General features: G+C 43.9%; 1 protein-coding gene across 3 annotated transcripts in view; it reads left to right on the top strand.

Moving 5' to 3' along the window:
• Nucleotides 1-17310, top strand: part of DIP2C (disco interacting protein 2 homolog C) — a 388615-nt gene that overhangs the window by 243251 nt on the left and 128054 nt on the right. For all 3 annotated transcript variants that reach the window (XM_070391030.1, XM_070391022.1, XM_070391038.1), the window contains one exon: nucleotides 11296-11505. In XM_070391030.1, the coding sequence (XP_070247131.1) occupies nucleotides 11296-11505 (210 nt within the window). The remainder of the gene's footprint in view (nucleotides 1-11295; nucleotides 11506-17310) is intronic.

The raw sequence follows: 17310 nt of genomic DNA, 5'->3' as shown, positions 1-17310 counted from the left end.
ATTTCAGCTCCTTGCATCTGGGAGGGACGAAATCGGGGGGCAGAGTCGGGTCCGGGGCCGGCCAGGGCTGGGCCTGACTCGGCCGGCACTGTGGAACTGCTGGTCCCAGTCTCTTGTGGGGCGCTGGGGGACAGCAGACAGGCAGTCTGTGCACTTGGTGGAGGGCAGGAGTGCTGGATGTTCAACCACCAGGAACGCCTGGAGATTTTGTCTGGTGGGGAGCCGCCGGCAGGGGACAGAGGGCCAAACTTCCTGTTTCCCCGGTAAGGCTGGGATGGCCCCGGTGAGGTCGGGATGGCCCCGGTGAGGTTGAAACGGTCCCGGTGTGGTAGGGACGACCCCGGTCAGGTTGAAACAGCCCCCGTGAGGTAGGGACGACCCCAGTCAGGTCGAAACGGCCCCGGTGTGGTAGGGACGACCCCGGTGAGGTTGAAACGGCCTCCGTGAGGTAGGGACGACCCTGGTCAGGTCGAAACGGCCCCCGTGTGGTAGGGACAACCCCGGTCAGGTAGAAACGGCCTCCGTGAGGTAGGGACGACCCCGGTGAGGTTGAAACGGCCCCCGTGAGGTAGGGACGACCCCAGTCAGGTCGAAACAGCCCCGGTGTGGTAGGGACAACCCTGGTCAGGTTGAAACAGCCCCGGTGTGGTAGGGACAACCCCGGTGAGGTTGAAACAGCCCCCGTGAGGTAGGGAGGACCCCGGTGAGGTTGAAACGGCCCCCGTGAGGTAGGGATGACCCCGGTCAGGTTGAAACAGCCCCGGTGTGGTAGGGACAAACCCGGTCAGGTTGAAACGGCCCTGGTGAGGTTGAGACTACTCCAGTGAGGTTGGGACAAATAAAGGGGACCAGTATGGACTGATGAACAGGGGTAGATACAGAAGCAAAGCAACATTGAACAGAATGTTAAACTACAGTGGGAAGCCTGGGGAGGGTTGGGGGGGGGGGATTAAGAGACCAACTGAAGGACTTATATGCATGCATATAAGATTAACCAATGGACACAAGACACGGGGCGGGGGGGGGGTGGGGGGTAGGGGCCGGGGGAATGTCAAGGGCGGGAAAAAAGGAGACATATATAATACCCTTTGTAATACTTTAAGAAATAAAAATTATTAAAATATTAAAAATAAATAAATAAATAAAGTAAAAGTCAAGGCTTCCGAGTAAGATAGAATTCACCATCTAATATTCAATAAATAATCACTAGGTATACAGAGAAACAGGAGGTGTAAGTTGTGGCCATGGTAAAAGGAATCAGTAGAAAACCAACACGAAATGGCTCCAGGTTGCTCTCTGTAGCTAGCCACTGATCCACTGTCAAGAACACAGAGTATTGCTTGTCTCAGTTCTATTTGCTATAAGCATGAAATACAGATTTTGAAGAGTTTGTATTGAAAATATGACTGAAATATATTTCACTAACTTTTGTATTTATTACATGTTGAAACAATATTTTGGATATTTTATGTTAAATATATTATTTAAGTTAGTTGTTCCTATTCATGTATTTTATAATGTGGCTGCTAGAAGGTTTAAAATTATATCTAAGGCTCCCATTACATTTCTGTTGGAAAGCACTTGGGTATGTGTTCGATATAGAGCAGCGGTTCTCAACCTGTGGGTCACGACCCCTTTGGGGGTCGAACGACCCTTTCACAGGGGTCGCCTAAGACCATCGGAAAACACATATAGTCTTAGACAAACATGTAAATTAACTGTCCCTCCGCTACGCTCACCAGCCAATCAGGAGAGTATGCAAATTAACCCAACAAAGATGGCAGTTAATTTGCATATGTAGGGGCGAAGCGGCGGAGGGAAGACTGAAGGCTCTGTTCGGAGCCGTGGAGACTAAAGGCCTGGGTCCCTGGTACTGGAGGAAAACCGGTGCCAGCAGCCAGGGGAAGGGAAGGCCCATGCAACAGGCCTCTAGTAATTACATATTGTTTTTGTGATTCATCACTGTGCTTTAATTATGTTCAATTTGTAACAATGAAGATACATCCTGCATATCAGATATTTACATTACGATTCATAACAGTAGCAAAATAACAGTTATGAAGTAGCAACGAAAATAATTTTATGGTTGGGGGTCACCACAACATGAGCAACTATATTAAAGGGTCACTGCATTAGGAAGGTTGAGAACCACTGATATAGAGGAAGATGGGGTTTTCAGATCTGATTGTAAAAGATTTATCCAGGGAATCAAGTGAAAATATGTCAAAGAAGTAAAAAAAACAATATTGTCTTAATATTTGAGTTGAGCAGAGAAAGGGAAATATTTTTAAAATTAAAGGAAACTCTAAAACTGAAAAGTATAATACTGAAATGGAATTGCACTGGATCAGTTTAACATCGGATGGATAAAAAGATAGTTTTTGAACTTTAAGAGAGATCAAGAGAAGTGAACCAAACTTAAGAACAGAAAAACAGAAGATTAAAGTAAAGTTAACAGAACCTCAAGCATCTGTGGAACGGTGTTACCATACTTGTAATTGGAATCCAAGAAGGAAGAGAGTGTGAGAAAAGGGCAGGAAAACTATTTGAAGAAATGAGGGTCAAAAACTTCTTAGATTGATGTAATTTCCACATACAGATTCAGAAATTCAGTGAACCCCAAGCAAGATAAGTCTAAAAAGAATCAAACCTAAAATTCATAAAAGTCAGTGTGCTGTGAAATCCAAAGATTAAGAGAAAATCTTAAAACTCATCAGAGGAAAACAGATACATTATAGACTGGAGAACAATTATGAATAATTGCCCATATCTTCATATGAGATATATGATTATGAGGTATCTTATATAGGGTGTCCCAAAATTCACGCAAGAAGTAATTTTGATAGAAAACACAGGTTTATAATTAAAAATTGTAAATTTTTTATTTATTCATAAAGTATACCGTATAGGGTTATATATGGAATAACACATCAGGTAAATGGCCTCCACGGCTTTGCTGGCACATACACAAAGCTGTGGTCTTCATTGGTCTTCATTGTCCCTGCTCCTGGGCCATAATTGGTACTTGGTAATGCTTATCAAATTGAAGGAATTGAAATCAAAGGGCAACCTATATTAGAATCTGACTCAATAAACCAAGTAAAATTAGGCTTTTATTTATTTTTGTTGTTGTTGTTAATGCTCACGCAAAATTCAAATCTTGCGTAAATTTTGGGACACCTTATACATATAAAAGCCTAAGCAAACGAATGACTGGTTGACCGGTTGACCAGTTGCTATGATGTGCACTGACCACCAGGGGGCAGAAACTCAACACAGGAGCTGCCCCCTGGTGGTCAGTGCTCCCACAGCAGGAGTGCTGCTCAGCTGACTGACCCTTCCTGGTGGCCCACCCTGGCGGCAGCTACTCACTCCCTCAGTAGTCCTGCAGGTTCAATCTCCAGAGAACAGGCCAGGCACTGACGGACCAGCACCACTGGCACAATCCTGACAATGTCACTGGCCTCCTGGAAGTCGGCCCCGGGCACTGCGGCTGCTTCCCCTCCCTAGACACTCTGCAAGGAAGAAACGATATAAAAGCGGCCACCAGGTGACTCCTGACAACTGGCCTGAATGTCAGCTGAACTGATCCAGATCCCAGGTCAGCAAGGATGTCCCACTACCTGGAGGGCTGATTGCATCTCGGCCCCCCCACCCCCCTCGGGATGGGTGTCAGACGCAGGGTTCATGGCTGGCGAGCGCCACTATGGAGGTGCGAGCCTCTCCCGATCAGGACTGACTGGGCGTGAGCCCTCAGCAGGCGCAGTGGGGCTGGGATGAACGGGAGTGGCAGGCAGGGGTGGCAGGCGGCGTTGGGCTGCCAGTTTCGGCCCAATCCCTGCAGGCCTTGCCAAGGGACCCCACCCATGCACGAATTCGTTCACTAGGTCTCTAGTATGAGATAATATAATATTATGAAGATATAATAGAAGCCAGAAAACAATGGAAAGATACCTTTAATGTCCTAAACGGAAGGGGAAAAACTGTCAACTCATATCCAGTGAAGTATCCTTTGTAAGCAAGGATGTTAAAGGAAATAAAGCAATAATGAGACCTTGAAAACTGAGAGAACACGGTGCCAGCAGAACTGCTCTGCAAACATGCCAGCAATGGCATATGAGCTGATGGGGAAGGATATGAGATGAAAACTTACATCTGCAAAACAGAAAGAACACTGGAAACAATGAATAGCTGAAAAAACATAAAATACTATCTTGCCCCTTTATAATTTGCTTTAAAACAATAGTTACACAAAAGACAAGGACAGATAAATCTAATTATGCTGTTGTATGGTTATTACATTTCTGAAGTAGGAAGAAGTTTGAAGTTTGTAGGTTTGAAGAGCAGTTACAATATTGACCAAATGTAGAGCCATCAAGGATGCATATTTTTAGCCCTAGAGCAACCACTAAAGCATGGGAAGAGATACATGTGAGAATATAGGACATAAAATGAAACTCTTAAAAAGTTGTCAATAGAAAAGACGTCAGGGAAAATCAACAGAGATAAGAAATAAGAGGAATAAATAGGAAAACAAGTAGTAAAATCTTAACTTTAAACACACTTATACCAATGATTATAATAGACTAGAGGCTCAGTGCACAAAATTCGTGAACTCGGGGCACAGGGTCCCTTAGCCTGGCCTGTTCCCTCTCACAGTCCATGGGTCTACCTCTTTGGGGCAATCGTGGAGCCCCCCCCCCCCCCCCCCCCCCATTGATTGATTGCACTGCTGGCTGGTGGCCTGGGCTTCCCTCTGCAGGACAATCATGGGGCGATGGCCAGGCCCCCAACCAATCGCACTACACTCTCCTTGGCTGGCCTGGTGCTAGTGGGTGTCATAGCATGGTCGTCCGGGCGGTCGTTCTGCTGTTCAGTCGTTCGGTTGATTTGCATATTACGCTTTTATTATTATAGATGTAAATGAACCAAACACCCAATTAAAAGATAGAGATCTTCAGACTAGGTAAAAAGGAAAAATAAATACATCTATATGTTGTTTATAAGAGACACATTTAAATATAAAAATAAGGATAGTTAAAAATAAAATGATGAAAAATATAAATGCAATTTTAAGCATGAGAAGGTAAACAAGTCTATATTAATATCTGACAAGATAGACAACAAGACCAAGTAGTATAAGATATAAAGAGAAATGAGCAATTCACCAGGAAGACATAAGAATGAAGATTCATACATAATACCTAAAAATAGAGCATTATAACTTATAAAGCAGAAACACATAAGGAAGGGGAAAGTAGAAAAATTAAGAATAATTATTGGCTCTGGCAGGTTTGGCTTAGTGGATGGAGCGTCGGCCTGCAGACTGAAGGGTCCCGGGTTTGATTCCGGTCAAGGGCATGTACCTTGGTTGCGGGCACATCCCCAGTGGGAGGTGTGCAGGAGGCAGCTGATCGATGTGTCTCTCTTGTTGATGTTTCTAACTCTCTATCCCTCTCCCTTCCTCTCTGTAAAAAATCAATAAAATATTTTTTTTGAAAAAGAATAATTATTGGAGATTTAAAAAAATATACTTCTTAAATAATCATTAGAAAGTTGTCAAACACTATCAACCAATTTGATACTGTTATTATTTGCAGAATATTATGCCCAGCTCTTGCAGGACATGATAATTCCTCAGGAAAGGCATTATTTTTAATACTTTTTTTAATGTATACTTTAGATCCCATAATATTAACCCATTGTAAGTGTTTAAAAAATAGCCAGATGGTTCAATAATTGCCATAATCCAGTTTTAGAACATTTCCATCACCCAAAAAAGTTTCATTATACCCATTTTCAGTTAATTCCCATTCTCCAGCCCATTGATCTGATTTATATGCCTCTATAAATATTCTAAACATTTCACAATGAAATCATGAAATAGATTCTTTTGCATTTTGCTTCTTCAGCATAATGTTTTTGAGCATCTTCCATGTTGTAGCATTCTTGAGTTGTAGGATGCATTCCTTCTCATTGCTGAACTATTTCCCCTTAGATATGCCACATTTTGTTAATTCATTCCTTGTTAATGGATATTTAGCTTGTTTCCAGTTTTTGGCTATTATGAATAATGCTATCAACATTTATGTACATATCTTTGTGTATACTTACAATTTCATTTATCTTGGGTAGATTCCTGGGAGTAAAATTAATGATTTATGGTAACTTTAACTTTAAAGAGCTGCAAAATTATTTCCATAATTGCTACACCATTTTACATTCCCAATAGAAATGTATGAAGATTTTAGTTTCTCACCAACTCAATATTATCTGTATTTTTTATTATAGTCATTCTAGTGGATGTGAAATGGTATCTCATTGTGATTTAATTTTCATTTCCTAAATAAAGCTAAGCATCTTTTTATGTGCTTATTTGTACACTAGAGGCCCAGTGCATGAAATTCGTGCACAGTGGAGTCCCTAGGCCTGGCTGGCGATCAGGGCTAATCTGCGGGGCGACCAGCAGGGTGATCAGAGGGCCCCCACTGGCACCCACTGTGGCTGACCTGGGTCCTGCGGGCTGGGGGCAGCTCCCGTGTTGTGCGTTTGCCCCCTGGTGGTCAGTGCACATCATAGCGACCGGTCGTTCCACCGGTCGTTCCTCCATTTGGTTGATTTGCATATTAGGCTTTTATTATATAGGACTAGAGGCCCGATGCACAAAATTCGTGCATGGGGGGGTGTCCCTCAGCCCAGCCTGCACCCTCTCCAATCTGGGACCCCCTCGGGGGGTATCCAACTGATCGGGCCTAAACCAGCAGTCAGACATCCCTCTCACAATCCAGGACCGCTGGCTCCTAACCGCTCGCCTGCTTGCCTGCCTCATCACCTCTAACTGCATCTGCTTGCTGGCCTGATTGTCCCCTAACTGGTCCCCTGCTAGCCTGATTGCCCCCTAACTACTCCCCTGTTGGCCTGATTGCCCTCTAACTACCCCTCTGCTGGCTTGGCTGCCCCCTAACTGCCCCTGCCGACCTGGCCGCCCCCTAACTGCTCCTCTGACGGCCTGATTGTCCCTAAACACTTCTGCCTCGGCCCCTGCCACTGTGGCTTTGTCCAGATGTCCAGTCTAATTAGCATATTACCCTTTTATTAGTATATTTATTGTTGAAATGTCTCTTCAAATTTTTGCCCATTTTAAAAAAAATTTTGTCTTCTTACTGGTTAAGAATTCTTTATATAACCTGAATACAAGTCCTCTATCAGATATACAATTTGCAAACTATAATTTGTCCTTCTTTTTCTTAATGGTGCTTGTGGTAAACAGATTTATGCCCCCCCCCCCCCCGAGATATCCATGTTCTAATTGCTCAATGTGTATATTACCTTATATCGCAAAGGGGACTTTGCAGATATGATTAAGGTCCTAAGATGGGCAGTTATCCTAGACTAATGGGGTGCACCAACTATAATCAAAAAGGTCCTTATTCAGACAGAGAAAGACAAGTACTATTTGATCTCACTTATATGTGGTATCTAAAAAACAAAACATAGCATAAACCTCATAGAAAAATAGATAGTTTGTGGTTTGCAGAGGCCAGGTGTAAGAGGACAGGGAATTGGAGAAAAGTGGCCAAAAGGTACCAACTTCCAGTTACAAGGTAGATTATTAGGCATGTAATGTACAATGTGATGACTATAATTAACACTGTTAATAGGAAATAATATGAAAATTAAGAGAGTAAGTTCTAAGAGTTCTCATCAATAAGAAGAAATATTTTTTTTGCATTTTCTTTTTTTGTACCTGTAAAATGATGGATGCCAACTAAAGTTAATTATAGTAACCACTTCACAATATAAGTTGAACAATTATGCCATACTTTAAACTTATATCAATTATATATCAATATAACTGGGCAGAGGAGGTCCTCATAAGAGAGGGAAGAGTGTCAAAGTCAGGAAAAACAGATAAACAAACAGTAGGACCAGAGGTTGGAGTGTTACACTTTACAGATAAATGAAGGGGCCAAGAGCCAAGGGTGCAGGTGATGCAGGTGCCTCTAGAAAAGGCTAAGGACTAGAGAGTCTCCCCTAAGGCCGCCAAGGGATGTAGAGTCTGACTTCCAGAGCTGTAAGGTAATAAATGTGTGTTGAGGCTGAGGAAGACAGAGGGCTGCTGAAGTCCCAGGCAGTTCCTCTTAAAGGGCCTATGCACGGACTTACTCAGAATCACTCCCTCTGAGCTCTACCATTAGGCCAGTAGCTTAAAAGGCACCAGAGACATACAGAGAGGAACTGAATTGCCTGGCATCAGGGTGAGAGGTTGTGGGGGCAGTTTTCTGCCAGAAAAAGGTGTTGGCAGAGGCCATTGTCTTTTGATGAGCCCTCCACCCACAGAGCTGGCAGGCAGGCACCATATCTGAGACTCCATCAACCTGGCTCATACTGTTTGCCCTGTCTGGTGATTCTCTGAGACCCCATTTCATCCAACTTTTAGGGCCACTCAAGTAGTTTTCAGTGGCTTTTCCTTAGGAATGGCCTGTCTTGGCTCATGCTTCAGATTTTCCTAAAAACTCTCAAACAAGCAGCATCTGGCCTCAGCATCTCTCCTACCTCTCACTAAGTGACCCCAGGCCTGACATTAGCAGTAGCCTCCCTTGATTCACAGCTTGGCTGCTCCTGGGCACCTCTAAGCTCAGCACAAATAGCAGCCACCTGCAGGTTACTTTACAAAGCATGCTGGGTGGCCCCCATCAGAACACAGTCAGCGGCTGACCTTGCCTGTAACTCCTAGGAGGCCTTAGGACCAATATACCCAGTGAACAGCTAAAGACTATATCAAAGCATCACCATCCAACCACCTCCATAGGCAACACACTCAAAGGGTGGACTCAGTGGGCACCAGAGCCCCATTGAAGTAAGTCCTGCTCTGTGGGGTGGGCCCCTGCACAGATGATCTCCCACATTCGCTAGAGGTCAGTGGTCGCAGTCAGTCCTTTAAGCTGATCAGCCTGGGGGTGAATCCCTTCCATTTATGTGCTAACAACAATCAAGGCTAAACTACAGCAGGAAGGTGCACACAGCCCACATGAAGGCCCAGCTCCGGTGATCAGAGAGTCTGCCCCACTGGGCCCTACAGAACACCTATGTAAGGCCACTCTACCAAGACTGGGAGATGTAGTAGCTCTACCTAATACATAGAAACAAACACAAGGAGACTGTCAAAATGAGGAGACAAAGAAACATGTCCCAAATGAAAGGACAGAACAAACCTCCAGAAAAAGAAGTAAACAAAATGGAGACAAGTAATCTACCAGATGCAGACTTCAAAATACTGGTTAGAAGGATACTCGGTGAACTTAATGAGACCTTCAACAGCATATAAAAGGACTAGTCAGAAATGAATGATACACTAACAGAAATAAGAATAATTTACAGGGAATCAACAGAGTAAATGAAGTCAGAATCAAATTAGTGAGTTGGAATATAAGGAAGCAAAAAACACCCCATTAGAATAGCAAAAAGATAAAAGAATCCTAGAAATGAGGATAATATAAAGAGCCTCTGGGACAACTTCAAGCATACCAACATTTGGTGCTATAAGAAGAAGAAGAGAGAGGAAGAAATTGAAAACCTATTTGAAAAAGAAAAGAAAAGAAAATTTCCCTAACTTGGTGAAGGAAATGGACATACAAGTCTAGGAAGTGCAGAGAGTACCAAACAAGATGAACCCAAAGAGGCCCACACCAAGACACATTATAATTAAAATGCAAAAGGTTAAAGACAAAGAGAGAATCTTAAAAGCAGCAAGAGAAAAGCTGTTAGTTATCCACAAGGGAGCTCCCATAAGATTTCACCTAATTTCTCAACAGAAACTATTCAGGCCAGAAGGGAGTGGCACAAAATATTCAAAGTCGCCGAAACCGGTTTGGCTCAGTGGATAGAGTGTCGGCCTGCAGACTGAAAGGTCCCGGGTTCGATTCCGGTCAAGGGCATGTACCTTGGTTGCGGGCACATCCCCAGTAGGGGGTGTGCAAGAGGCAGCTGATCGATGTTCCTCTTTCATCGATGTTTCTAACTCTCTATTCCTCTCCCTTCCTCTCTGTAAAAAATCAATAAAATATATTAAAAAAAAAATATTCAAAGTGATGAAAAGCAAGGACCTACAACCAAGATTACTTTACCCAACAAAGGTGTTATTTGGAATTGAAGAACAGGTAAAGAGCTTTCCAGACAAGAACAAGATAAAGGAGTTCATCACCATCAAACTAGTATTACATGAAATGCTAAAGGGTATTCTCTAAGAAGAAGAAGGAAAAAAGATAAGAATATGAACATTAAAATGGCAATAAATACATATCTATCAACAGCTGAATCTAAACAACAAAATAAATGAACAAGCAGAGCTGAAAGGGACTCATAAAGAGAACATTTTGACCAGGTGGGAGGGAGGTTGGGGGATGGGTGAAAAGGTGGAAGGGCTAAGAAGTACAGATTGGTTGTTACAGGATTGTCATGAGGATATAAAGTTCAGCATAGGGAATATAGTCAGTTTTATTCTAATAAGTATGTATGGGGTCAGATGGGTACGAGATTTATCGGGATGATCACTTAGTAAGTTATGTAATGTCCAGTCAGTGGGGTGTACACCTGGAACTAAGTTAATATGTCAACTGTAATTGAAAAATTAAAAAATTATTTTAAAAGTGAATGTAAAAATAAATATGTTTAATTTGATCATAAAGTGTAATGTGATGATTTATTGTTCTCACCAAAGGGGGCAAGGTTTTGAGCATGTAGGTTGTTGGAGAAGGTAGGGGGCACATACTTTGTGAGGTGTGTTCTTCCTTCTCCACCATTTTCTTCACTGATACCTCACTCTTTGGGGAGGTGCGTGGTTGTCTTGCACTCAGACTGAACTTAAAGGTAAATTATAGCTCAGGGAACCACCTCGGGACTAGAGGGCTACATACATCTCACTTTGTATCCATGAAGGTTCAACATCTCGGAGAAAATGCTCCCCTCGGCCACCTCACTTGATGTGTGTATGCAAATACATTTGGCTTCTTCCCAAACTGTTGAGTGGAGGAAATTGGTGAGTGGAGGAAATTGGAGGAAATCTCCGAGATTCTAAGGCCAAAAGAAAACTTCTGTAGCTATTTATTTTAAGATGTTTTGGAGGAAAAAGACATTGTACTAAAAAAAATAACTGATCTAAGAAGTGGAATAAGTTCAAGAGTGTTCAAAGCGAAAGTCCTTAAACTGTCCATGTGTGACGTAGATCTGTGTTAGTGGTGTTTGATTGGTGTTTGCTTCTTTAATTCTCTGCATATTAACTCTCCTGTCACACAGATACCTCCTCTGGTTCGGAAGATGAAGGCTCCGTGCAGGGTGACTCCCAGGGGACGCCCACCTCCAGCCAGGGCAGCATCAACATGGAGCACTGGATCAGCCAGGCCATCCATGGCTCCACCACCTCCACAACCTCTTCCTCATCCACCCAAAGTGGGGGCAGCGGTGCCGCCCACAGGCTAGCCGATGTCATGGCCCAGACGCACATAGGTGAGTGCCTGTCACTGTGTGATTCTCGTTGTTATGTGTAAGTGGCCCCGAGTAGAAGTTTGTCTATCTGGGCATCACGACATTGGAATCCCCGCCCTGAGAGTCCACAGAGTCTCACGCTGGCTCCTGACCTGCTTTGTGCTTTGGTTTTACTGTTTTGTGAAACCATTGGTTTTATTGCCGTATTTTTCCATGTATAAGACACTATTTTTTTTCTAAAATAGTTAGACTGAAAATCGAGGGGCATCTTATACACGAAGTCAGCCGAGGAGGGAGCTGTGCAGGTATGTAGCTGCCCATACCTTGTCAAACAGGCTTCCTCCAATCACGAGCCTTATTGTTACTGATATCAACTGATGCCATAATTGGAAGTGGAGGTGGAGAGTGTGCAGATGCAGCAGAGTCCTGAGTCCATGAAGATGTCAAAAATTAAAAAGACAAATACCAGTAAGCGATTGTCTTACTCTGCAGAATTCAAACTGAATGTAATCAGCTATGCAAAAGAGCATGGAAATAGAGCTGCAGAGAGACAATTTGGACCTCCTCCCACTGAGTGTATGATCAGTGGAGAAAACAGGAAGAACTACTTCTTAAGATGCCAAAAAAGAAGAAGGCCTTAGATGGAAACCAGCAAAATGTTTAAAATATTGATTTCTTAATTTTGCATTGGAAAAGTGGGGGCGGGGAGGCGTCTTATACACAGAAAAATACGGTACTTCTCACCATCTCAGATGTCTCCTACAGCTAGAATTCAAGAGCTTGCTGCTCATAAAGGAATGCACTCATTCATTAGGGAAAACTTGCAGCCATATCTGTTTACATGTTTTCTTCTCATTTATGCTAAAATATGCTTCTAAATGAAATTTTTTTTTTTTAAATCTTTATTGTTCAGATTATTACATTTGTTCCTCTTTTTTCCCCCCATAACTCCCCTCCTTCCAGCTCCCACCCCACCCTCCACCCTCACTCCCCACCCGCTGAGTTCATCCATAGGTGCATGATTTTTGTCCAGTCACTTCCCACATCTCCCACACCCCTTTTCCCCTAAGAATAGTCAGTCCATTCCCTTTCTATGTCCCTGATTCATTATAATCACCAGTTCGTTCTGTACATCAGGTTATTTATTCACTTGATTCTTAGATTCATTTGTTGATAGATGCATATTTGTTGTTCCTAATTTGTATCTTTACCTTTTTCTTCTTCTTCCTCTTCTTAAAGGATACCTTTCAGCATTTCATATAATACTGGTTTGGCGGTGATGAACTCCTTTAGTTTTTCCTTATCTGTGAAGCTCTTTATCTGACCTTCAATTCTGAATGATAGCTTTGCTGGATAAAGTAATCTTGGTTGTAGGTTCTTGGTATTCAGCACTTTGAAAATTTCTTGCCATTCCCTTCTGGCCTGCAAAGTTTCTGTTGAGAAATCAGCTGACAGTCGTATGGGTATTCCCTTGTAGGTAATTGAGCCTCTTTCTCTTGCTGCTTTTAAGATTTTCTCTTTGTCTTTTGCTCTTGGCATTTTAATGATGATGTGTCTTGGTGTGGTCCTCTTTGGATTCCTTTTGTTTGGGGTTCTCTGCGCTTCTTGGACCTGTAAGTCCATTTCTTTCTCCAGGTGGGGGAAGTTTTCTGCCATTATTTCTTGAAATAGGTTTTCAATATCTTGCTGTCTCTCATCTTCTGGCACTCCGATAATTCTGATATTAGACCGCTTAAAGCTGTCCCAGAGGCTCCTTACACTATCTTCACACTTTCGGATTCTTTTTTCATTTTGCTTTTCCAGTTGGGTGTTTTTTGTGGAATCTTTGGTTTGATTCTTGTGCTCCTCTGGTCTGCTATTGGGTATAATATTCTTTATTTCAGTCCGTGTATGCTTACTTTCTAATTTCTTTATCGTAGCATCGAGGGTCTCATTAGTTTTCGTGAGGCTCTGCACAAATTTATGGCAAGCCCTCAAAATTGCGATTCTTAGCTCCATATCTTCCATTTCTGTCATGTTTTTTTGTCTCCGCATCTTATATGCTTTCTTGGTGCCCCCCCTTGTGGTCTCTGTGCGCAGTCTTGTTCTAGCCAAGCCTTAATTGTTGTAGTTAACACTAGAGGGATTTGACCACCAGGCCGACTGGCTGTAGGAATCAGCTGTGGGAAACGTCTGTCTTCTGGGGAGGCGTTATTCCAGCCTTTGCCTGAGGCGGTCGGCAAATGGTTGTGCGCAGGGCCTGGGCGGGGCGGGTTCAACAGGGCGGGGGGAGGGAGCAGCTATGGCCGCTCTCAGTCCGTCCCCAGGGGCTCTGCCTCTCTGTCCCAACAACCGCTGCAAACCTCGGAGGGGCCGTAGCCAGACAGTCCCGCTTCTCCCGTTTGAGTCTGGGTCCCTAGAGACTGGCCCGGATCTGTAGCCCAGAGTCTGAGACTCCCTCCTGATTGAAAACGACAACCGCGCCCTCAGCCGCCAGCCCGTTTTGCGCGCGCACCCTCACCACCGCACCGCCGTACCTTTAAATTTTCCACACTGCGCCTCCGCTGAGCGTCGGAATGCTGTTGTTTTTGCTTCTAGTTGAAGAGACTCTCCTCAGCCAGCCTTCCCGTGGTTCTGGTTGATGTCCCGCTCCGACTTTTAGTTGTATTTTTGAAGTGGTTGTCCACGGCGGCAGTCTCCGGTGTTTACCTACGCCGCCATCTTCCCGGTCTCCGAAGCAAACTTTTTCTAAATGAAATTTTTAATAGTGCTAATAAACAGGGAATTTTAAAGTGTGTTTGTCATGACTTTGGAAAGCATTTAAGGAATCCTAGGGCTTTAATCACTATGGTTTTCTGCTGTACATACATGTCACTTTGTATGTACAGTGCCCCTGATTGGGAATCAAACCTGCGACCCTTCAGTGTGTGGCCGATACTCTATTCACTGAGCCACACCAGCCAGGGCCATGTCATTTTGCATGTAGGTTCTATGGCTAGTAAGATCCTCTGTGTTGGAAAAAGCACAGTGTTAGGAAGCATTGCCTGAGATGTTTGGAAATAGTGTGGAAAAGGAGATTAAATAAGAATTATTAGAGGAAAAGAGAGGGATTGTCTGAGCAGTGTGGCTTTCAATTGTGGGTAAGTGATGTACATATTTTCTTGCCCCCCCACCCCCACCCCCCACATGTGCATGTCACTCATTTGCCAGGGAAATGAGTCCTTGTCTAATGTAGAAGGGACAAGTATGATGTCCAGATCTGTTCTGATCCATTTTCAGCTGTGGATTACAATTTTTAAACATTTCATTGGTATCAGAAATGAGACCATGTGTCCACAGGCAGGAGACAGGCAGCCACCAGGAGAGTGGGTCTGGCCTGGCCTCTCAGGTGAACGGCTGCTGGCATCTTCAGAAGTCACTTCTCCCTGGCTTAGTTTTGTAGTGGGGGGGAGGGGGGGGAGAGTAATCATTTCTTTCCTTTGTACCACTCAGAACTGTTGTGAATAAAAAGGAGAAAATAGAAAAGTTCTTCCGAATATTTTAAAGTAACACTCAAATGCAAAGTGGTGTTAATTCAATTTCAGTGTGGGATGTTTGCAGTAACATGGCCACTGGTTAATGTGCACTATGAATCTCTATTTGAAATCATATTAACTTAAAAATTAAATGGAAATGTGTGACCATTAAATATTTTTAGATAATAAAATGGCTTCCTGTGTGTTTTGGAACCTGAGAGGTGGCCGAGGTCCTGCCTTAGAGCTTTATGGGCACCGGCACGGGGTCAGACATGGAATTCCCGCCCCTCTGCCCCTCACTGCAATCCTGCAGATGTGTGTGCTCTGACCCAGTTCCCTCCAAGGAGGTGTCAGAAACTTACCAAGAGAAACACATACTTTTGAACAAATTACTCACTGTACTTGGTTTCCCTTTGTGAATCTGCGTGTGAAGTGCTGGAGGAAATGTTAGTGTGGAGAATTAAATTTACCCAGGTTATAAAAGGCTGCGTGAGTCGTGTACATAAGTTCAATGTCACCTAAATATAGCTTTTGAGTGTATGACATTTAAGTAATTTCTATATTGGCACAAAGGTAAGTTCCTAGAATATCTGGGACTTTTCTGTAAATATGAAAAACATTTTAGAAAGAAAGCAGTAGCAAAATAATAAAATGAAAATGAAAATCCTTTATTCCTGTGGCAAAACAAAAGAAGGTAAAAGTCAGAGATTTGGCAGCATCAAAAGCCTACACATAAGAAAATATTGCAGGTAAGTGTGTGTTTTAAGGAAGTTAAGGTAAAATAAACCACCACCTTGTACCTCTAACCCCATATGGTGTGGGGCTGGGACAATGTCTGCAGACACCTTTTTGCCCCCAGTAGGAGGAAAACAAGGAGTTAGGAAGCGTCTGTCTCCATATCTTTCTCCTTTTTTATTTTTTTTTTTCTGGGGAAGAAGGCTCCCTCTTTCCGAAGTTTACCCTTTCACCTTCATTCTGGATTCCAGCTCCTCCCAAACCTGCTAGCTCAGTGCTATGCTCTTTTGCATCTTCGCTCACCTAACTCACACACCTGCATTTTCCACTGTGAAGTCCTTCACCAGCCCACATCCCAACGTGCCTCCAAACACTGCCCATCGGCCCCACCCTGTACCCAGGAGCGGGCTCAGGACCTCAGCTATGCTTGGCTCCTCTCTCCCACCCCCACCCTCCATACCATCTCTGTCCACATCCTGGGCGCTTGGCTGCTCGTGGCCTTGTAAGCCTTATTTCTCCCACTCCCCCACGCCCTGTTCCCAGGCCCCTAGGTCCAGGTGCCTGCCCTCCTGTCTGGACCACTGCAGCCCCTTCCACCCCATGTCCCTCCTTTCGCACTGTCCTGTGTCTCGCAGCCCTGTTGATGGTGTTAGACCACAGTTCCGATCCTGTCTCTTTTTCCAAAGAGTTGCTTTATGGATTTTCATCTCTCAAAATTGATTTTGTTTATATGGATTTTATCCTTTAAAATCCAAGTAATGGCTTTTGGACCCACAAGTCTCCTAACCCTTCACCCACTGTGTGCCCCATTTGGCAGGAATGTCTCACTGACCTGCTCTCACCTTGGTGTACATGGGGAGACCCTCTGCTTAGCTCTGCTCTTCCACCGTGTAAATGCATTTAACTCGGAAAGTGGTAACACAGCCATTTACACTTTTCTGCATGTGGGTTTCAAAGATTCTTTCTTGAGAGGAAAGGGTCCCCCCACAAGGGAAGAAACCACAGAGAAGAAGCCTTCGGGTCTGGGACCAGGGCCTGACCCGTCGCGCAGGATGTCAGGTGCCTTGTTTGTTACGTAGTTCCCTCCGCCACAGTGAGGGGTAGCGTTCTCGTTTTGCATCCATTGGTTGATTCATCGGTTGATTCACTGGTTGGAAGACGGAGGCTTGGACAGTTGACAGACTGCCCAGCAGCCAGCTGAGGAGTCAGACTCTCATCTGCCGGGCGGCAGAGACAGGGCGACACTCTGCAGTCTCACTCTCTCCTCAGCTTCTTGTTCCATGGCTTGTTACAAATGGAAGCGGAGTTCTTCTCAGATAAAATGCAATGAAACGTCGCATAAACAATAAAGATTTTGGTGTCCCCGTCACAATCCCGCTGTGGGTTTTGTGACAGTTGGAGCCCTTTGTCATGAATTTGAGTTTTTGGACAAAAGTCAGGAAGCTGTTGTCTGAAGTTGAAAATTTCTATTCTGACATTAGAATATACATCCTAGAATTCTAAAATGTGTCTCTCAGTTGCATTCACATCTCTATGGGATTTTCATGGCATAAATGTGGGAGGAAGGCAGTTCCAGGTGTGAGAACCTCTGTAATCC

Source organism: Myotis yumanensis, unplaced genomic scaffold (genome assembly GCF_028538775.1).
Source record: "Myotis yumanensis isolate MYYU_CA2020_CCGP unplaced genomic scaffold, mMyoYum1.0.hap1 SCAF_1, whole genome shotgun sequence".
NCBI classification, from domain to species: domain Eukaryota; kingdom Metazoa; phylum Chordata; class Mammalia; order Chiroptera; family Vespertilionidae; genus Myotis; species Myotis yumanensis.
The sequence above is the reverse complement of the archived record's forward strand: the minus strand, read 5'-3'. Positions and strand labels throughout refer to the sequence as shown.